This window comes from Pongo pygmaeus, chromosome 7 (genome assembly GCF_028885625.2).
Source record: "Pongo pygmaeus isolate AG05252 chromosome 7, NHGRI_mPonPyg2-v2.0_pri, whole genome shotgun sequence".
Taxonomy (NCBI): domain Eukaryota; kingdom Metazoa; phylum Chordata; class Mammalia; order Primates; family Hominidae; genus Pongo; species Pongo pygmaeus.
This window is the reverse complement of record NC_072380.2, coordinates 110,378,229-110,401,132: the sequence shown is the minus strand read 5'-3', so window position 1 is coordinate 110,401,132 and position 22,904 is coordinate 110,378,229. Positions and strand designations below refer to the sequence as shown.

The following is a 22,904-nucleotide window of genomic DNA, read 5'->3' as shown; positions in this document are numbered from 1 at the left end:
TTCATTTGTTTGTCTGCCAGCCAAGTGCCAGGCCTTGAGCTAGATGCAGAGATTTAATGACGACTAAGATGGAGGCCCTGCCTCAATGGGTTCAGGCTCTGGTGAGGAGTCAGACAAGGACAGCAACCAAAAGACAATGCAGAGCACAGAGCAGGGGCCTCACTGAGTCCTGGGGTGAGAGGGTCTTCCAAGAAGAGATAAGGCCAACAGGAGGCCCCAGGGAGGAGGAGGAGTTCCATAGGTAAGGGAGCTCAACAGGAAGGAGAACATGAGGACTCGAGGATAGCAAACACAAACACCTGAGGGTGAGGGGACAAAAAACACAAGTGCTTGGGGATGAGGGAACAGTGAACACAAATGCCCGGGGATAAGGGGACAGGGAACACAAACACCTGGGGATGAGGGGACAGTGAACACAAACACGTGGGGATGAGGGGACAGTGAACACAAACACCCGGGGATGAGGGGACAGTGAACACAAACGCCCAGGCATGAGGGGACAGTGAACACAAATGCCTGGGGATGAGGGGACAGTGAACACAAATGCCTGGGGATGAGGGGACAGTGAACACAAAAGCCTGGGGATGAGGGGTCAGTGAACACAAACACCTGGGGATGAGGGGACAGTGAACACAAACGCCTGAGGATGAGGGGACAGTGAGCACAAATGCTTGGGGATGAGGGGACAGCAAACACACACAAATGCCTGGGGATGAGGGGACAGTGAACAGAAGTGCCTGGGGATGAGGGGACAGTGAATACAAATGCCTGGGGATGAGGGCAAGGGGCATGCCTGGGGAGCTGTGAGGAGCTGAGTATGGCTGGAATGTGAGGAGAGAGATGAGGCTGGGAGGCAGAGGGAGCTGGCCCACCTGAGCATGACTGGTCGTGCGGGCTTTGCAAGCCCCAGGATGGATCAGTGAAGGCTCTAAACAGGTGACTAGAGGTGAGAATGTTGGTGGAGGTGACAAGGCCAGGGTTATGTCTTGAAGAAGACTTTGCAGTAGAGGTGGAAATGCAGGCAAACTTCACTAAATCTTCGGGAAACCAGGTGAGCTACAGGACACAGAGAAAACAGCTCCTGCTCTCCAGGAGCTTGTTTAAAAGAGGGCCTGGCACCTGAAGTATACCTGTGGATTCTCCAGCATTTTCCCTCTTTGATGGCCAAAGAGCAAGCCAAGGCTCAGTTGAGCTGAGCTGAACTGAGTCAGTGGCCAAAGAGCTGAGAGCTGGGGTGAGAGCCACACTCCCCAGCCTACCTCCTTCCAAGAAAGATGGAAAAGCTAAGAAAATCCAGTATCTCTCTCAAGTTAACCCAATCACTAGGGCTCAAAGCATGTAGAGAGCTTCTGTCTACAGTGACATCTGACAGTGACATTGGATGGCATGAGGCAGAATAAACAAAAGGTGATCTTGCAAAATATCCAGCTATTTAGGGAGGCAGGGGTTGGCAGTTTCATGAAGAAGGATCCAAATGCTTTGCCTTGCTCTGTTGAGACCACGCTGGCATCGTATCATGGGACTGGAGGAGGCGCATCTCTGATGCTGCTCCAGGCTACTGCAATTCTGTCCTATGGTAAGGTCACTCTATCCATGCTGTGTTTCTGCCAGCAGATGGAAACTGTGTCATAACCATGAGCCAATAAGCAATTCCTTTCCTGGTAGAAAATGCTAAAGCCATAAGATTCCACACATAGCAGGCTCCAGGGGAGACAGAGAACTGGAAAAGGACACAAAATGAGCTTGTGGAGAGGCATTACGAGACTGATGTTGCGGGAAAATGTCACCACCGACCTCATTGGCTGGGCTGGATCAGTTTAACTGCACAGCATTGTTCTTTTTCTGGGGATGTGGCAGACACTGTTGGTTGTCTCGCCAATAATCATTACCCCATGACCCCCGAGCATGAGTCGTGGCTGGTCTAAGCCAGCGTGGCAACCATGTTCTTCTTTGTCAGTCATTGGTCAAGGGGTGAGAATATGCCCTAGTTCTGACCAATGAAACATAAGAAGCTTACTGGGGGCCCTCAAGAAAGATTTTTCTTCCTGAAAAGACAAAGGTGGCCAGGCACAGTGGCTCATGCCTGTAATCCCAGCACTTTGGAAGACCAAGGTGGGCAGATCACTTGAGGCCAGGAGTTCAAGACCAGCCTGGCTAACATGGTGAAACCCCACCTCTACTAAAAACAAACAAACAAAAAAACAAAATTAGCTGGGCATGGTGGCATGCGCCTGCAATCCCAGCTACTTGGGAGGCTGAGGCATGAGAGTCGCTTGAACCCAGGAGGCAGAGGTTGCAGTGAGCTGAGACTGTGCCACTGCACTCCAGCCTGGGCAACAGAGTGAGACTCTGTCTCAAAAAAAAAAAAAAAAAAAAAAGACAAAGTTGTATAAAGAGAAATGCTTTTCCCTGCCCTCTGTCCTTTCTGCCTTTGAGTCTTGTAGTGCAAGGATATGATGCTGGGAGCTGCAGCAACCGTCTTGTAACCAAGAGGTGACAAGGATGAAAATGTAAATGCAACATGCTTTGCCAGAATAGAAAGAAAGAAAGAGTCTGGGTTCTTGATAATATCACTGAGTCACTGAGCCATTCATGGGACCAACCACCTTTGGACTTGTTAGGTAAAAAATAAATGTCCTTCTGACTTAAAACACCATTAATTGGATTTCCTGTTTTGTGTGAACAAAAAGCACCATAACTGAATCAGGGGAAATGATCTGAAATCATGAAGTAATGAATAGATTTTATTTTTACCACGTATCTGCCCAAAAGTTATTTGACGAAGCTCACATCCACAAATCACTTGAAGATATGACACGTCACCCTCTTGTCTCAGTGGCTCCTTGCTGCACTGACTAACCTCTATCTTCCTTCACAGTCAGCTCAACGTCATTTTGTCATCCTTTGTGACCTCCCAGATAAAGTCAGTTCTTTCTACAGGACCTCTCTTTCGTAGCATTCATCACAATGGTTATGTATGTTTTGTATCTGTGATGCTTCAAAATCTGTTTCTTTCACTAGACTGAGTTCCACGAGCAGGAACCATGCCATCTTTATTTTTCTCACTATTAGTGGCAGTCTGATAGTAACATTAGTGATGATAATCATAGCGTCATAGCTGCCGCCATTTCTTAAATACCTGCTAAATGTCAAACATAACTTCATTTGACCCTGCAAGATATGTGTGATTGTTATCCATATTTCTTTTTTTTTTTTTTTTTTTTTTTTTTTTTTGAGACAGAGTCTCGCTCTGTCACCCAGGCTGGAGTGCAGTGGTGTGATCTCGGTTCACTGAAACTTCTGCCTCCTGGGTTCAAGCAATTCTCTTGCCTCAGCCTCATGGGTAGCTGGGACTACAGGTGCCCGCTACCATGCCCGGCTAATTTTTATACATTTAGTAGAGACGGGGTTTCACCATATTGGCCAGGCTGGTCTCGATCTTGTGACCTTGTGATCCGTCCGCCTCAGCCTCGCAAAGTGCTGGGATTATAGGCGTGAGCCACCGCACCCGGCCTGTTATCCATATTTCAAAGCTGAGAAATTGAGGTTTAGCGAGGTTAATAACTTGATCAAGATCCACTGCTAGTAAAAATGGAAATGTTAGTGGGACCCAGACCTGAGGGACCCCTCAAAGGGTCTGTTAAAGGATCTGGCTGGGCACGGTGGCTCATGCCTGTATCCCAGCACTTCGGAAGGCTGAAGTGGATGGATCACTTGAGGTCAGGAGCTCAAGACCAGCCTGGCCAACATGGTGAAAGCCCGCCTCTACTAACAATACAAAAATTAGCCAGGCATGGTGGTGCATATCTGTAGTCCCAGCTACTTGGGAAGCTGAGGTGAGAGGATCACTAGAACCCAGGAGATGGAGGTTGCAGTGAGCCAAGTTCGCGCCACTGTATTCCAGCCTGGGTAACAGAGTGAGATTCCGCCTTTAAAAAAATTAAAATTAAAAAAAAAAAATCCATGATGTGCCCTCCCAGGTGACTGGTGGCTGGAGTTTGCTTCATGCCCAGAGTATGAGCAGAATGGCTGCAGACAGAGTGCATGCAGAGAAGGCCACCACATGCAGGGCTGGCCTAGAAGAAGAGACATCACCTTGCTGTGTCACTGACCCTTGGCACTCTCTCTGGAACTCACTCCCATGTGAGGAGAGGCAGGATATTGTTAGCTGTGTGCAGTTTCCATTCATCTACCTGAAACTCATCAGCAGCCTCACCTGTGCAGGCCATAACTGAGTGCCAGGAAACAAGCCAAGAGCTTCGATGGAGGAAAATAGGCCTGGCAATAAAACACCAGCCACAGACAGACAGACAAACACAGAACAGGAAGGGCCCACAGTCTAGTGCCTGTAGGAATCACTCCATTACACCATCAGGGAAAGGTGAAATGATCTTTAGTCAACTCTCTTTTTAAAACCCAGCATTCAGCCACTGTGGAAAACAGCATGGCGGTTCCTCAAAAAATTAAATATAGAATTAACCATATGATCCAGCAATTCCATTTCTGGGTATACACACCCAAGTTCATAGCTGTATTAATAAATAAAAGCCAAAAGGTGGAAGCAACCCAGGAGTCTATGAAAGGATGAGTATAAAGGACGATGTATAGATACAATGGAAAATTATTCAGCCTTAAAAAGGAAGGAAATTCTGACATGTCCTACAACTGAATGAACCTTGAAGACATTATGTCAAGCAATATAAGCTGGTTACAAAAGGACAAATATCCTATGATTCCACTTATATGAGGCACCTAGAATAGTCAAATTCATAGACAAAAAGTAGATTGGTGGCTGCCAGGAGATGGAGGGGGAGGAGCTGGGGAATTATTGTTTAATGGGTATAGAGTTTCAGTTTGGAGTGAAGAAGTTCTGGAGATTGAAGGTGGTGATGGTTGCACAATAATGTGAATGTGCTTAATACCACTGGACTAGATACTTAAAAATGGTTAAAAGGTATATTTTATGTTATATATATTTTTTGCCACACTAAAAAAGCCAATGTTGTCTTTAAGAAAAATTTGTATTTACATATTTCAAAACAACATATTGTGTACAAGTGTACAATTTTTATTTGTCAATTTAAAAAAATAAATAAATACCAAAAAGATGTACAACTGTTATATCAATTTTAAAAATATAAAAAGGAGCGCTCGCTTTGGCAGCACATATAATAAAAATATAAAAAGAAAAACATTTTTAAAAAATTAAAATAAATTAGTAAATAATGTTTCAAGCAAGATTTTTTTTTTTTAAAGAATGATTTACACATGAGATAATTCCACTGAAAAACATTTAGATTCTTAAAGAGGTTATCACCCAGCAGTCTGGCAGACAGCTATTCAAATACCACCCTTTTCGGCTGGGCGTGGTGGCTCATGCCTGTAATCCCGGCACTTTGGGAGACTGAGGAGGGAGAATCACTTGAGTCCAGGAGTTTGAGACCAGCCTGGACAACATGGTGAAACCCCGTCTCTACTAAAAATACAAAAACTAGTCAGGCATGATGTTGCACGCCTGTAGTCCCAGCTACTCGGGAGGCCGAAGTGAGACAATCACCTGAGCCTGGGAGACAGAGGTTGTAGTGAGCCAAGATTGCTCCACTGCACTCCAGCCTGGGCGATAGAAAGAGATTCTGTCTGGAAAAAAAAAAAAAAAAAAAAAAAATCTCCAAATGGTTCTTTTTAGCAGCGGTTTAACTGTGGCTCTTTGCCTTCTCACCACCATTTTGTCATATTTCCTCATGTGTGTGCTTCTTAGATATTCACTCACTCACTTATTCATTCACTAAATATTTATTGAGGACCTACTGTGCATCCTGTATCTGGTACCATGATAGGTGCTCTGATGTGGCACCCACAGGTCAGGATGGACACAACTTAATCTGGTAAGGCCTGGAGTGTCCACTAAAGCTCTGTGAGGTCAGATGACAGGACTGTCAGAAAACAAATCAAATGATCTTTCTGAGTGCTAACTTGGGAAAGAGTTGGAGCCCTGAGGAGGTAAGACTGAAACCATGAAAGATCAGTGACCCCAGGCAGTACATTTTGATACCAGCTGAGTGCACAGATAGTAAGTTTCAAAAAAACTGGAGAGGCAACAGGGTGTTAAGGCAGGAAGTCCTGTTCCTACAGTTTAGGAAATCCAGGTCCTGAGAAGTAGAAATTAGCTGCTCAGGGTCACATAACCAATAGGAGTGACATTGCCAAGCCTGGACATCATGTCTCTTGGCTCAGTAGAACCCGTGGGCTTCACACCGATTTTTGAGAGCGCTCATCATGGTACCAGAATCAGGGATCCTGGAGCCCAGCACAGGGGATGAACCCACATCTGATTTGGCCCTAGGGCTCTACCTGGGCAGGCAGGGCAGTCGCAGTTTCTGTACTTTGCACTACTGCCTTAATAATTCATGCCTTAAACTGATGACAGCACTCTCCAGGAGGAGAAATTGTGCCCAGATGAGGTGCAAGAACAAATCCTGGCCAAGAATCTTTTCTTCAGTAGGATTCTGCCTTGATCTTTTTTCCCCCAGTTTAATTTCAATGACATCAAAATCCTTTACAAATAGATTTCACATTAGATTTGAAAATTGCCCACATCCATCAGCCTCCTATTAAACGTAAATAGCTGTATCCTGGGCTGCAGATTTGTAATGCTCAGATCACTCAAGAGACCTCAGGCTTCTAATAACGGACTCCAGATTTTTAAACCCAATTTCTTGGCTTCCCTCATCCACATAATGCTCCAGAGAGACAGTGAGCACTCGCTTCCGTTTACAGCTGTCTGCCCTAATGGACTGAGTGCAAGCATGAAGTCAGGGCCGCTCCTGCAGGCTGACCTCAGGAGTCAGGGTTGGGTTCACAGCAAAGACAATGGAAAATGTAACGATGAGGTGGGACGTTGGGCGAGGGCTGATGAGGACACTGGCCTTTAGGAACAAATTTCATTTTTCTTGGATGAAAAAGTACGGAGCCTGGCTAAAGAGGTGCTATACCCACTGAATATACATGGATGAGCATTAGGGACTCTGGTCGGGGCCACAGCTAGCTTGCAAACAAGCCCACCTGGAGACCAATCTGTAGCGCTCAGACCACTCCCAGTCACTCCCTCTCTACTCTCCCTTCTGTTCTCAGTCTTCTTCCCATGATAATGATGCCTGCATTGCATTGGACCTTCTCTTATTCCAAGTGCCTCTCCAGGAAGGGTGTGGAGGGAGTAGCAGAAATTAAGGGACTCAGATGGTTGGTAAGAGATGCAGAACGTCAAGAAAATGTCCTCCGCCCATGGCCCCAAGCCTAACTTGTTTCCTTTTTCCCCTCCATTAGTAACACATGAGGAAGCTTGCAATGAGCATCTGAGCTGAACCAGATCTAATCACCGCCCACAGAAGAGCTTTGGGTCTGCAAATATGAGTCCACCTGGGAGTGATTTCCCCTGGGTGCAGCCAGTCCCTCACACACCCACTCCTAGAAAAAGGTGTAAATAGCACAGAGGAGTGGCCAGACCAGAAAAGTTGGCCCTCTGACCTATTGCAGGCATGTGTGGTCTTATGGAAAATAGCTTATCTAATTGTTTTCACATTCTGAATGCTCTCCATTAAAATTTTCATTTAATGCTTGAATGTGTCCAGGGTTTGTACCCTCACAAGGCAGTGGGAATAGTTTTATAAGAGAGGCTCCATTTCAAAATCCGGGATTTGCAACCGTCTGCCACTATACACGGTTTAACACTTGCTAGAATGAGTATGAAAGTTAATCTGTGCTATGAGCAGAATGTGACTCATCTGGATTTAGTTAAACAGCTCATGGTGCTTTTCAAAAAAGATATATGTGAAACCTTTGAAAACGCAGTCTTGCCAGGCAGAACACTGTTGTACACACTATCAGGAAGAAATGGGTGAAGGAGCATACAGAAAATTACATCCCTCAATGGAAGCTCCAGAGAGTTCTACGAATGACATTGTCAACAGACCCCAAACAATTCAGTGTGCATAAGTGTGGACTGACTAGGGAAAGACTTTCTGAAAAAAAATTCACAATTTGCACGCCTAAAAAAGGCTATCTTTCTAACAAGATTGAAGAATTAAAAAAAAAAAATACCCTCAATTTCTCCAGGATGATACATCGTAGAAAGATTCACTTACTCATTCCCATTCAGCAAACATTGTGCACATCTATGAATGCCAAGCACTCTTTGAGCTTTTGAGAAGTCAGCAGCAAGAAAAAGATAATCATCTCTGTCCTTGTGGGCCGTCCATTCTAGCAGTCTCTCAGGAATGGTTTGTCTTAAACAGGTGCCCTCTGGGGCCTGTGCTCAGATCCCCAATCATGCCCCTTGATGTGCTAGATGACAGGCATTTGAGGCACTCAGCACATCCACAATATCATCCCGCTGACACCCTGTACCCCTTGAATATTGCTGGGATGTCCTAGAGTCTCATTTTGCTTCTTCTATCCTATCAAAGGGAATAAAGCTTCAATGTCTTCCCTCTTAGCATCCATCAAGTGTCTTATCTTGCAGGAGTAGAAGAAAGCAGCTCCTTCTACCTCTCATCTCTGGGCCCATTCTTTTCTTTTTCCAAGACCCCAGTGCTATGGGAATAAGGGGGAGGGAGACTGCACCTGCATTTCACATAGGTGGGAGCTTCAGCTTGGGTCCACTTGGCTAATTGAATCTAATGGCCAGACCTATTCAATATCTAAAAATCATCCACATAATAGGATCTAGTGAGCCAAAAAGTAAAATAAAGGGGAGAATAATGTTAATAGACACAATGCTGAATACAGGCACATCTTGCTTAAGATTTGCATGGAAAGGGAAACTAACTAGAGGAGCATTTAGCAGAACAAGCCCTTCTCCAACTCCCACTGTAACTTACTTCTGCAGGTTTTCTTATCTGGATTCAGGGTAAAGCCTTTCAGGCAGCGGCAGGAATAGGAATCATCTGTGTTAACACACTCGTGCTGACATCCATGATTAGATGAGGCACAGTAGTCTATCTCTGTCAAGAAGGAAAAATCACAAGAATGGCAAACCAATCAATAAAGCTAGCATAGGAAAACCAGGGATTTCCAGTCTTTATTTTCCCAAATAGGTAAAATCCCACACCTCAAAGAGTCACACCATGAAGGGGTCTCCCAATAAAGCTACTTCCATGTTTCCTAAGAGAAACTTCTTCGCCTTCTTTCCTTCTTCTCCTTCTTCCATCCTCCTCCCTCCTCCCCCTCCTCCCCCTTCTCCTTCCTCTTTCCCTTCCCCCTCCTCCCTCTTCCCTCCTCCCTCCCTCCTCCTCTTCTTTCCCTCTTTTCTTTCTCTTTTTCTTTCTTTCTTTCCTTTTTTTCTTTCTTTCTTTCTCTTTCTTTCTTTCCTTCCTCTCCCTCTCCCTTCCTTCCTTCCTTTCTTCCTTTCTTTTTTCTTTCTTTCTTTCTCTCTCTCTTTCTTCCTTTCCTTCTTCTATTATTATTATTATTATTATTATTATTATTATTATTATACCTGGACTCTTCTGCTAGGCAAAGACAAACTTCGTGACATATTGTAAAACGTTTATGCAACAAACGAATTTGTGAACATGCTTTCCTTGTCTTGATTCATGTAAGAGCCACTAAAATGAAAATGCGGTATTTGCCAGACTGTAGGCTGAGAATGGTTTAGCTGAGTGTTTTATCGAATTTAAGCAATTAAAACAATTAAACGTTCCCAAAGCCAAACTCCAAACCACTTAAACCCATCAAACAATAAGCCAAACAATAAGACACAAAATCATATCCTGGGAAAAATAAGGCCTAGGAGTGAAAGGCATAAATACTCTGAGTTCAAAACACCTCACTGGGCTCAGCTGTACATAAATAGGATCTTTACCTCAAGATTCACAGAGAATGTGATCTCTAGGGATACACTAATTGAAACCAAAATATTTTTTTAAAAGTATTTCATGAAATTTGTCATAATGAAATTTTACTTGTGTATTTTTATTTTTGTTATTTTGTTTTTGTTCTTTAGTTTTTCTTTTTTTTGTATTTTTTGTATAAGTATTTTTAAATATGGAAAGAAACTTTTATTGCAGAATCTGAGCAAAGTATTTTCCCATAGTGGAACTTGGACACATTGTTTAAAATTGCTTGAAATAAACGACCACTGATGGAATCTTAAAAGGAGTCTTTGTTTTCATGAGGGTTTTTATTATTTAAAGAACATTTGAACTGCACAAATAATCTTCCTAATAAATAATTTGGTATAAATGAGAGTTCCCAATCCATACCAGAGGAAACAAACTGAGTAAGGGAAAGATATACAATATTCTTGAAAGGAAAAAATGTTGAGTAAGATGCCAATTTTTCCCAATTTAAACTTATGGAAATGTTAAGCAAAATATACAATAACGTCCAATTTCAAAAACGGACTGAGTAGTATAATAAATCCATGTACATATCACCCAGCTTCAGGAGAATCAATCTATGGCTGCTTGGCTTTCAGCTATGTCCCCACTCTCTATAGTAAGACCCCACATTACTTTGAAGCAAACCCCAGACATTGTATTGTTATTATTATTATTACTATTTTTGTTTGTTTTGAGACAGACTCTCGCTCCGTCACCCAGGCTGAAGTGCAATGTCACGATCTAGGCTCACTGCAACCTCCACCTCCCGGTTCAAGCAATTCTCCTGCTTCAGCCTCCTGAGTAGCTGGAATTACCGGTGCATGCCACCATGCCTGACTAATTTTTTTTTTCTTTTTTGAGATGGAGTCTCACTCTAACACCCAGGCTGGAGTGCAGTGGCGCAATCTTGGCTCACTGCAACCTCTGCCGCCCAGGTTCAGGCAATCCTCCTGCCTCAGCCTCCCAAGTAGTTGGGATTACAGGTGCCTGCCACCATGCCCTGCTAATTTTTGTATTTTTAGTGGAGATGGGGTTTCACCATCTTGGCCAGGCTGGTCTTGAACTCCTGATCTCGTGATCCACCCGCCTCGGCCTTCCAAAGTGCTGGGATTACAAGAGTGAGCCACCACATCTGGCCCAGACATTGTATTATTTTGTCCATAAATGCTTCATAATGTAGCTTTAGAACACTGGGAGTCTTTATAAACAATATAATTGTAATACCATAGTCATACATAAAGGCATTTAAAAAATCTTTTTCTTTGAAAACAATTTCAAGCTTACAAAAAGTTACAAACATAAAAATAGTACAAGAAACACTTACATACTCTTTACCCACATTCACCTTTGTTAACATTTTACCCCATTGCTATGATTACTTGGTCATCTCTCTGACCTGTGTGAGGGCACATTACACACATTCTGGTCCTTTCCCTTAAAAACAGTCTGTGTTTCCTAAGAGGAGGAATATTCTTTTATATAACTGCAGTATGGTTATAAATTTCGTAAGTTTACATTGATACAATACTTATATTTAATCTACCATCCATATTCTAATCTTGTCAGTTGACTTAATTATGTTCTTCATAGCATTTTTCACCTTCCAGTACAGGATCTAGTCTAGGGTCAGAGATTATATTTCGTTTTCATATCTGCTTAGTCTCCCTTAATCTAGAACCATGCTGCCTAATATGTCTATTTAAATTAAAATTGATTAAAATGAAATAATAAAAATTCAGCCAGGGGTGGTGGCTCATGCTTGTAATCCCAATGCTTTGTGAAGCTGAGGCTGGAGGATTGCTTGAACCCAGAAATTTGAGACCAGCCTGAGCAACACATAGCAAGACCCCATTTCTAAAAAAAGAATTTTTTTTTTTTGAGACGGAGTCTCGCTCTGCTGCCCAGGATGGAGTGCAGTGGCACGATCTCAGCTCACTGCAATCTCCGCTTCCCGGGTTCAAGCAATTCTCCTGCCTCAGCCTCCCGAGTAGCTGGAACTATAGGCGCACGCCACCACACCCAGCTAATTTTTTGTAATTTAGTAGAGACGGGGTTTCACCGTGTTGCCCAGGCTGTTCTCGAACTCCTGAACTCAGGCAATCCACCTGCCTCGGCCTCCCAAAGTGCTAGGATTACAGGCGTGAACCACTGCGCCCAGCAGAAAAAGAATTTTTTTAAGTTAGCCGAGCATGGTGGCACCTGCCTGTAGTCCCAGCTACTAGGGAGGCTGAGGCCAGAAGATCTCATGAGCCCAGGAGTTGGTGATTGCAGTGAGCTATGAGCTATGACTTTACCACTGCACTCCAGCCTGGGCAACAAAGCAAGAGCCTGTCTCTAACAAACAAAACAAAACGAAACAAAAATTCAGTTACTGGGTTGCATTGGCTGTATCTCAAGTGCTCAGTGGCCACGTGTGGCTCCTGACTACTGTATTGTATGATGCAAACAGAATTTCCATCAACCAGAGTGTCCCATAGGATAGTGATGGGCCAGAACATTTCCACAGCCTCTCTTTGTGTTTTATGACATAGAAATTTTGGAATAATACAGTCTCTTCTACTTGTTTTTAGTTTTTTTGAGGTATAATTGACAAAAACCAAACTGCACATACTCAAGAAAAACAATCTGATGCATTTTGCATGTGTATCCTGCCATGAAACTATTGCCACAATCAAAATAATGAGAATATGCATTACTCTCAAAACTTTCCCCGTCTCTTGCTAATTCATTCTTCCCCACTCTCTCCAGTCCCAAATAACCATTTACCTTCTATCCAGATAAAATCAGTTTGCATTTTCTAGAATTTTATTTTTTATCTTCTTTTTTTATCTCCCCACGGAATTTTAAATAAATGTAATCATATAGTATGTATTCTTTTTTGTCTGGTTTCTTTCATTCAGCATAATTATTTTGAGATTCATCCATATTCATATGTGTGTCAATAGTTTGTTCCTTTTTATTGCAGAGTAGTATTTCACTATGTGATTATACCACAATTTGTTTATCCATTCACTTGCTGAAGGGCTGGTTACCTGTTTCCAGTTTGGGGCTATCACAAATAAAGCCACTATGAACATTAATGCACAAGTTTTTGTGTGGACATATGCTTTCATTCCTCTTGCATAATGGCTGAGTCATATGGGACATGTATGCTTAACTGCTTAAACATTCCCACCAGCAATTTATGAGAGTTCCAGTTGCTCCGTATCCTCATCAACACTTGGTAATTTTAGTCATTCTAGTGGGTATGATTATCTCAACATGACTTCACTTTGTATTTACCTAATGAATAATGTTGTTGAATACATTTTCAAATGCTTCTTTGCCATCTCCATATATTATTTGGTGAAGTGTCTATTCAAATATTTTTCCCATTTTTATTGAATGGGTTGTCTTTTTTTTTTTTTTTTGACAGAGTCTTGCTCTGTCACCCAGGCTGGAATGCAGTGGTGCAATCTCAGCTCACTGAAACCTCTGCCTCCTGGGTTCAAGCAATTCCCCTGCCTCAGCTTCCCAAGTAGCTGGGATTACAGGCACCTGCCACCATGCCTGGCTAATGTTCACATTTTTAGTAGAGACAAGCTTTCACCATGTTGGCCAGGCTTGTCTCGAACTCCTGACCTCAAGTGATCCACCTGCTTTGGTCTCCCATTGTGCTGGGATTACAAGCATGAGCCACCATGCCCAGCCTGAAAAGGTATTTTTTAAATTTCATATTTTGATTGTCCATTGTAAGTATATAAAACTAACTTATTTTTGTATATTGATCTTGTGTCCTGCAACCTTGATAAATTCACTTGCTATTAATAGTTCTAGTAGCTTTTTGGTAGATTCCATTGGATTTTCTACACAAGTGATCATGTTATCTGTTAATAAAGATGGTTTTTTTTTTTTTACAATCTAGGTACCATTTATTTATCTTTCTCTGTCTTATTGCACTGGCTAGAACTTCCAGTACAATATTAAATAGAAGTGGTGTGAGTGGACATTCTGTTTTATTCCTGATCTGATAAAGAAAGCATTGTCTTTCATTATTAAGTATGATGTTAGCTGATGGTTTTTTCACAGATGCACTTTATCAGATTGAGGCAGTTACCTTCATTCTGTTTGCTTTGTCTTTTTTGAGATAGAGTCTTGCTCTGTTACCCAGGCTGGAGTGCAGTGGTGCGATCTCGGCTCACTGCAAGCTCCGCCTCCTGGGTTCACGCCATTCTCCTGCCTCAGCCTCCCGAGTAGCTGGGACTACAGGTGCCCGCCACCACGCCTGGCTAATTTTTTCTATTTTTAGTAGAGACAGGTTTCACCGTGTTAGCTAGGATGGTCTCGATCTCCTGACCTCATGATCCGCCTGCCTCGGCCTCCCAAAGTGCTGGGATTACAGGCGTGAGCCACCGCGCCTGGCCACCTTCATTCCTAATTTGCTGAAAGTTTATTTAAAGAAAAAATGAATGTCAGATCGTATCCAGTGCTTTTTCTGCATCTGTTGAGATGGCTCATATGGTTTTGACTTTTTAGTATGTTAATATTATGAATTAGATTGATTGAGTTTTGAATGTTAAGCCAACTTTGAATTCCTGGAATAAATTCCACTTGGTCATGATGTATTGTACTTTTTAATATATTGTTGAATTTGATTGCTAGAAACTGTTTAAATAACTTTTGCAGGTATTTCATGAGAAATAATTGTGTATAGTTTTTTTTTTTATGTCTTTCTTTTCTGGTTTGGGTATCAGGGTAATGATAGCCTCATAGGATGAGTTGAAAATTGTTCTTTCCTCTTCAATTTTTTGGAATAATTTGTGTAGAATTAGTAATAGTTTTTCTTCAAATTTTTGGTAGAATTCACCAGTTAAGCCAATTAGGTTTGAAGTCTTCTCTATGGGAAGGTTTTAAAGTGCAAATTCCATTTCTTTTAATAGATAGAGATCTATTCAGACTATATTCTTTTGTTTTTGGTCAGTGGGGGGACAGGGTCTCACTCTGTTGCCCAGGCTGGAGTGCAGTGGTGTGATCATGGCTTACTGAAGCCTCAACCTCCTGGGCTCAAGCAACCCTCCTGACTCAGCCTTCCGAGTAGCTGGGACTACAGGCACTTGCCACCATGCCCAGTTAATTTATTTTTTGTAGAGATGGGGTCTTGCTGTGTTATTCAGGCTGATCTAGAACTCCTGGCCTCAAGCAATCCTCCCACCTCAGCCTCCCAAAGTTCTGGGATTACAGGTATGAGCCACCATACCCAGCCTCTATGTATTCTTGGGTAAACTTTAGTAGTTTGTGTCTTTCAAGGAATTTGTCCATTTCATCTAAGTTGTCAAAGTTATTGGCATAAACTTGTTTATGATTTTTCTGTATATATATATGTATGTGTGTATACATATGTGTGTGTATGTGTATATATACACATATATACATATATACATATATACATATATACACATACATACACATATATACATATATACATATATACACATATATATACATATATACATATATACACACATATATATATACATATATATTTTTTTTTTTGGTGGAGATGGGCTCTATTGTTGCCCAGGCTGGTCTTTAACTCCTTGCCTCAAGTGATCCTCCTGCTTTGGCCTCCCACAGTGTTCAGATTACAGGCATGATCCACCATGCTTGGCCTGTATTATCCTTCAAAGTTTGTAGGATATGTATTGATGTCCAGTTTCTCATTCCTGACATTAGTAATTTGTGTCTTCTCTCTTCTTTCTTCCTTGATTAGTCTGGTTAGACATTTATCAATTTTATTAATCTTCTAAAAAACACATTTTGATTTTTACCAATTTTCTCTATTGATTTATGTCTTCTGTTCCTTTTATTTTAGCTCAGATCTTTATTATTCCCTCTCTCTTGAATGTCTAATATATGAAGACATGTTAACTTCCCTGTTCATTCATTCATTCGGTAAATATTCTCTGAGCATTTACCATGGTGCAGGCACTAAGATCAGCGTTGAACAAAGAGGCACAGTCCCTTGCTTCATGAAATTTGTAAGAGTCCCTTACAATCATTTATATTGGAAAATATTCATTAATCAAATAATAACACCAATAAACATACATTTATAAATTAGATATATATAACTGGATAATTTTATGAAGAACAGGTATTAAAGACATGATAAAAAAGCAAGAAGAAGAAATTTTCTCCTAGAAAATCAGAAAAATTTTTAAAAATTGCCCCCTTAAGAAACACTTTTTTTCCTTCAACCTGTATTTTAAGTTCTAGGGTATATGTGCAGGATGTGCAGGTTTGTTAGGTAAATGTGTGCCATGCTGGTTTGCTGCACAGATCAGCGCATCACCCAGGTATTAAGCCCAGCATCCATTAACTATTCTTCCGGATGCTTTCCCTCTCCCCGCTCCTTGCTACAGGACCCGGTGTGTGTTGTTCTCTATCATGTGTCCATGTGTTAAGATGAAATGGACAAATTCCTTTTACGCTGCTGGTGGGAATGTAAACTAGTACAACGACTATGGAAAGCAATGTAGAGATTCCTTAAAGAAGTAAAAGTAGGCTGGGCGCGGTGGCTCACGCCTGTAATCCCAGCACTTTGAGAGGCCGAGGCAGGTGGATCACAAGGTCAGGAGATAGAGAGCATCCTGGCTAACACGATGAAACGCCGTCTCTACTAAAAATACAAAAAAAAAAAAAAAAAAAATTAGCCGGGCGTGGTGGCGGGCGCCTGTAGTCCCAGCCACTCGGGAGGCTGATGCAGGAAAATGGCATGAACCCTGGAGGTGGAGCTTGCAGTGAGCTGAGATCGCGCCACTGCACTCCAGCCTGGGCGACAGAGCAAGACTCCGTCTCAAAAAAAAAAAAAAAACTAAAAGTAGATCTACCATTTGATCCAGCAATCCCACTACTGAGTATCTACCCAGAGGAAATTAAGTCATTATATGAAAAAGATACTTGCACACGCATGTTTATAGCAATACAATTTGCAATTGCAAAAATATGGAACCAGCCCCAATGCCCATCAATCAACAAGTGGATAAAGAAAATACAGTGTCTATATACACCACGGAATACTACTCAGCCATAAAAAGGAACAAAAGAATGGCATTTGCAGCAACCTAGATGGAGATGGAGACCACTATTCTAAGTGAAGTAACTCAGGAATGGAAAACCAAATATCCCACTTCTCACTTTTAAATGGGAGCTAAGCTATGAGAATGCAAAGGCATAAGAATGATACAATGGACTTGGGGTGGGAAGGTGGTGAAGGATAAAAGACTACACATTGGGTACTATGTATCCTGCTCAGGTGATGGTTGCACCAAAATCTCAGAATCACCACTAAAGAACTTGTCCATGTAACCAAACACCACCTGTTCCCCTAAAACCTATTGAAATCATAAATAATTTAATTTAAAAATAAAAATTGTCCCCTTAAACACTGATGGTAGAGTATAAATCGGTACAACGTTTCTGGAAAATAATTTTGAATATGTATCAAAAGCCTTAAAAATGTTAATTGCCTTTGACTCAATAAATTTCCTTTTTTGTTGTGTTCCTAAGAAAATGATCAGAAAAAAAGATTCAAGCATAAGAATGTTTATCACAATATTATTTGAGCAGCCAAAAAAACCTGAACACATTCTGACATATACATATAATAGAATTTTACACAGACATTAAAATGTTTTTGATAACGTTTAAGTGACATGTCAAAATGCTTATGATTTATTGTTATACTGCATGATCTCAACTCTATACAAATAAATCCATACACATACATTAAGAAAAGACTGGAGAGAAATGTTCCAAATTGGCATCAACAATGGTTATCAGCTAGGTACAGTAGTGTGCGCCTATAATCCCAACACCTGGGAGACCAAGGCAGAAGGACTGCTTGAGCTCAAGAGATCAAGACCAGCCTGGGCAACATGGTGAGAAACCCGTCTCAAAAAGCAAAACAAAACACAAAAACAGTGGTTTTCTCTGGGCGATAGTATAACAGATCATTTTATTTCATAGAATTTCACTTCTATAGGAACCAGTTTCCCTCAATGAACCTGTATTACTTTTGTAATCAGAAAAAGTACTAAAAATAAATGTACATATTTGTACATTTGTACTTTGTGAAACTAGTTGCCATGGAAAATGGCCCAAATAATATACAAAAAAGAACAATGTGGGAAGTGTCCTGTGATTTGGAGAAGAACATAATCAGGGAACTTTGCTGAAAACAATATATATATAGCTTCAGGTGTGCATATCTGCTACAGTTTGGATGTTTGTTCCCATAAACTTCACGTTAAAATTTAATCCCCAGTGTTGGAGGTGGGGCTTAATGGGAGGTGTTTGGGTCATGGTGGGGAATCCCTAATGAATAGCTTGGTGCTGTCCTCACAGTAATGAGTACGTTTGCTCTGTTAGTTCTCATGAGAGCTGGTTGTTAAAAAGAGCCTGGCACCTCCCCATCCTTTCTCTCTTGCTTCCTCTCTCACCATGTGATCTCTGCACAGGTTGGCTCCACAACACCTCCCGCTGTGAGTGGAAGCAGCCTTAGGCTTTCATTAGATGCCCAATCTTCCCGCCAGCAGAATCATGAGCCAAATAAACCTTATTTTCTTTATAAATCACCCAGTCTCAGGTGTTCCTTTATAGCAACACAAATGGACTAAAACATATCCATTTTGTACTGGTGCTGTGTGATAGTATCACAGATCATTTTATTTCATGGAATTTCATTTCTACCTCTGCCTCAAAGGTTTCCTCCCTCTCTCACTGCCTTCAAATCTTTAATCAAAGACTAGTATTACTTTGCTGTTGAGACCTGTAGTATTCTCTTACCCTGCTCCAATAGAATGTAGGCTCCATAAGGACAGATATTGGTGGGTTTTTTTGGTCTGTTTAATTTATTACTGCATGCTCAGTGTCTACAATCATATCTGACACAGTAGATACTCAACAAATATTTGTGGAATGAATAAAAGGTTATTGGTATTACTCTTACTGGAGTGTGTTTTTGAGAGTTTAGATACATACACATTGCACACCAAGAAGCAACATGGGGGACACTATGAATGGAAGACAGCTCTCATCCCTCCATAAGGCTTCTTCCCAGCAAGCTGTTTAAAAACCTCCCTCTACGAGGATCTCAGTTCAACAATTAGCATCCTGTGGTTACAGACATTCGGCCAGTTACAAACCCAACCAATCATTCATTGAGCACAAATTTCTTCACACACAAATTGGTCAAATGCCTATTAAAGTTTAGATGGTCACTACTACATTTTCCATGCCTGGCTAGTCTACTAAATGAAATAAAGTTACTCTGATATGACTCATTCTTAGTGGCCACAAAGAATGCAAGTAGCCAAAAGTTGTTTTGTTCATTTCTAAGAGCAAGGAAATAGATATCAGCTCAGTCTAGGGAATCACTTTCTAAGAGTCAGAGCTATACAAAGTGGAATGAACTACCATGGGGTATAGTGAATATCCTGTCAGTGGGGATATTCAAATGCAGGTTGGATGATGGCACAGTGAGAGTATTGTAGGATGGATAGTTGGGCAAGAACTAGGTTGAACTTTAAAGCCTCTTCCAGCTGAAAGTGTTTCATTTATGCACATAGGGAGTCACAAAAGTGGCATATTACAGGCTGTAGGAAGGTAGTGGCACTCAGTATGTTAACTATACCCTGGCCAAGAAACCTGACAACTGATACTTTGTAATTCTTCTATTGCTGATTCAGCATAAAGTTATTTCCGGCCAGGAATGGTGGCTCATCCTGTAATCTCAGCACTTTGGGAGGCCAAGCTGGGAGAATCACTTGAGGTCAGGAGGTCTAGTCCAACCTGAGCAACATAGCAGACCCCATCTCTACTTTAAAAAGTTTACTTCCTTCTGTGTTTTGTTTTTAGTGCAAACACAAAAATATTCATTCAGTGCCTTACTCTGTGCAAAGCATTCTTATTTGAAAAATAAGGATGGAAATGTCAACCAAGTTATTACTGGAGACTGAAAAACAATGAGTATAATGACCTCCAAGCACAAAAATAATAAATGGCCACATGCAAAGGATGGTGTCCACAATTGCCTTTATTCATCATTACAGGCATTAGATGATGAAGCATTAGACTCAAAGCCCACAGTCTCCTTGCTACCAAAGACATGAATCCCTGTCCAGCAGACTGAACTCCTCTATAGATCTTTCTGGTGAAAAGACCCTGGATATCTGAGATTGTTCTTTCTCATGCTTGGCTCAAGAATAAGGGTTTCAATCTAGATCTCAAAAAGTCTTGCTACCATAGGACCAGCAATTCCACTTCTGGGTGTAAAAACCCAGAAGAACTGAAAGCAAGGACTGAACACTCATGTTTATAGTAGCTTTATTCACAATAGGCAAAAGGTGGAAGGAGCCCAAATGTCCATCAACAGATGGATAAACAAAATGGGGTATATACATATAATTGAATATTATGCAGTCTTAAAAAGGAAGGAAATTCTGATATATACTACAACACAGATAAACCTTGAGGACATTATGCTAAGTGAAATATGTTAGACAGCAAAGGACAAATACCGTATAATCCCACTTACATGAAATACCAAGAGTGGTGAAATTCACAGACAGAAAGTAGAATGTGGTTGACAGGGCAGGCAATGGGGAGTTATTGTTCAATGGGTACAGTGTTTCAGTTTGGGATGATGAAAAGTTCTGGAGATGGATGGTGAGGATAGTCACAGCTGGGTGGAAACCAGGTGACCCCAGCCAGGAGGTGTGGTCTGGAGAGGCAGGAAGGAGACAGGCTAGGATATGTGTTTTTCACAATGTGAACGTATTTAATGCCACTGAATGGGTACAGTGGTAAATTTTCTATTATGTATGTTTTATAACAATACCAGAAAAAAAAAAAGTCTTGCTAACATTTTGCAAACTGATGGTACCTGTGTGTTTCCACCTTTCTCCCTTCTAGATTTGGATGGGCTGCTCTAGGGTAAGAAATTGATATAAAGGTAGTGCTTTTTTGAACACCACTTACATATTTCAAATTATAGTACTGGTTCATGAACATAAAGCCCTATTATGTACATTTTGGCTTAATCATAAATTAACCATGCTTGGTTTATTACATTGACTAGTCTACCTTTTTTAGACAATAATTGCACACTTACTAATTGAATTCGCTTTCAAATATACTTTTGGTTAAAAATATAGGCTGAAATTTAAGAAACTGAGTTTATTTTATTTTTTGCAAGTTTATAAGAAGTAGAATTTTAAAAAAAATCTTTAGAACCAGGCCGACTTGGCTGGAAGCTGGTGGGAGGCCTTGGTACTCACTAACAGGGTGGCCGCCTCGGTTCTGAGCTTCTGCCTCTATCCTGTTTCTGTAATTTTAACTGGGCTCTATTTCTCAGTTCTTGTCCCCACCACAGATCTGGAGCACTCCTGAGTGTTTCATTCTTACGACTGGGCTTTTGCCTTATCTTCTACTCTTAGCTTTCCAAGTACTCGGTCTCCTTTCTTCCTCTTGTCTCCCTCCTCCCAGGTCTGGCTCCTGCCCACCCCAAGCATGGTGGGAAGAGGGCTCTTCTAAGGGATGTACTGCCCTGAGGCTGCCTGCACGAACCCTCCAATCTCCCAGCACTCTTCCCTGCCCACGCATTGGGGCGGCCCACTTCTGGATCTTGATTCTGACAGCTGCACTGCTGGGCTCGCTGCCTAGCTGGTGAGACCTCACAGCTGGATCAGCCCCTCCCGTGGCTCCTGGCCAAACCTCCTCTCCCAGTCCCACTGTGCTGCGGTATCTACTTCCAGGGTCTGATTCCAGGCCTCCAACACCCTCCTTGCCTGCACCACCCTGGGCTGGGGATCTGGGACAGGAAGCATGCTGAGCCAAAGGGTGAGGAAGATGGTGCCACTCTGGGAACGAGGGCTGGTACTGGGGTGGAAATCAGGTGACCCCAGCCAGTGCATGCAGTCTGGAGAGGCAGGTAGGAGACTGGCTAGGATATGTGTTTTTCTCCAGTCCTCATCCTTGCAAGGCAGCATCTCACCTGTTCTGGTCTAACTAGTCTCCTTCCTCTAACTCCTGCTGTGGTCCTGGCTGCAACACACTGTAGGCCCTTGGTCACATAACTCCTGGCACCATGACTCAGCTACTCAGTGTGGCTATGGCTAAGGTCCCTCACCAGCTTGCAGTGGAAATCTTGAATGTTTTTTGCACCTTTAAATGTAGCCCAGGCACGTGGTATATGCACAGTAAATACTCTTTTTTTTAGAGTTTTGGAGGCCAGGTGTGGTGGCTCATGATGACCATAATCCCAGCACTTTGGGAGGCTGAGGTGGGAGGATTCCTTGAGCCCAGGAGTTGGAAGCTGCAGTGAGCTAGGATTGCACCACTACATTCCAGCATGGGTGACAGAGCAAGATCCTATTTCTGAAAAACATAATGATAATAAATAAAGTCTTTGAAACCCACATTGTCCCTTTTTAGCCTTTTTTTTTTTTTTTTTTTTTAAGACAAGGTCTTACTGTGTCATCCAGGCTGGAGTGCAGTGGTGCCATCATGACTCACTATAGCCCCAACTTCCCAGGCTCAACTAGTGATCTTCCCATCTGAGCCTCCCAAATAGCTGGGAGTACAGACACTTGTCACCATATCTGGCTAACTAAAAAAAAAAGTTTTTGTAGAAATAGGGTCCCTCCATATTACCAGGGCTGGTCTCAAACTCCTGGGCTCAAGTAATCCTCCTGCTTCTCTTCCCAAAGTGCTGGGATTACAGGCGTGAGCCACTGTGCCCAGCCTCATATAGTCTTCAAGATTATGCTATGGCCAGGTGCTGTGGCTCATGCCTGTATTCCCAGCACTTTGGGAGGCTGAGGTGGGTGGATCACTTGAGGTCAGGGATTCCACACCAGCCTGGCTAATATGTTGAAACACCATTGCTATAAAAAGATACCAAAAAATTTAGCTGGGTGTGGTGGTGCGAGCCTGTAGTCTCAGCCACTCGGGAGGCTGAGGTGGGGGAATTGCTTGAACCCAGGA

The 22,904-nt window shown here is 42.1% G+C and overlaps 1 protein-coding gene across 2 annotated transcripts in view; it reads right to left on the bottom strand.

Moving 5' to 3' along the window:
* MATN2 (matrilin 2) overlaps nt 1-22,904 on the bottom strand; it is a 167,123-nt gene that overhangs the window by 32,707 nt on the left and 111,512 nt on the right. For both annotated transcript variants that reach the window (XM_054498282.2, XM_054498281.2), the window contains exon 7: nt 8,877-8,999. In XM_054498282.2, coding sequence (XP_054354257.2) covers nt 8,877-8,999 — 123 coding nt within the window. The remainder of the gene's footprint in view (nt 1-8,876; nt 9,000-22,904) is intronic.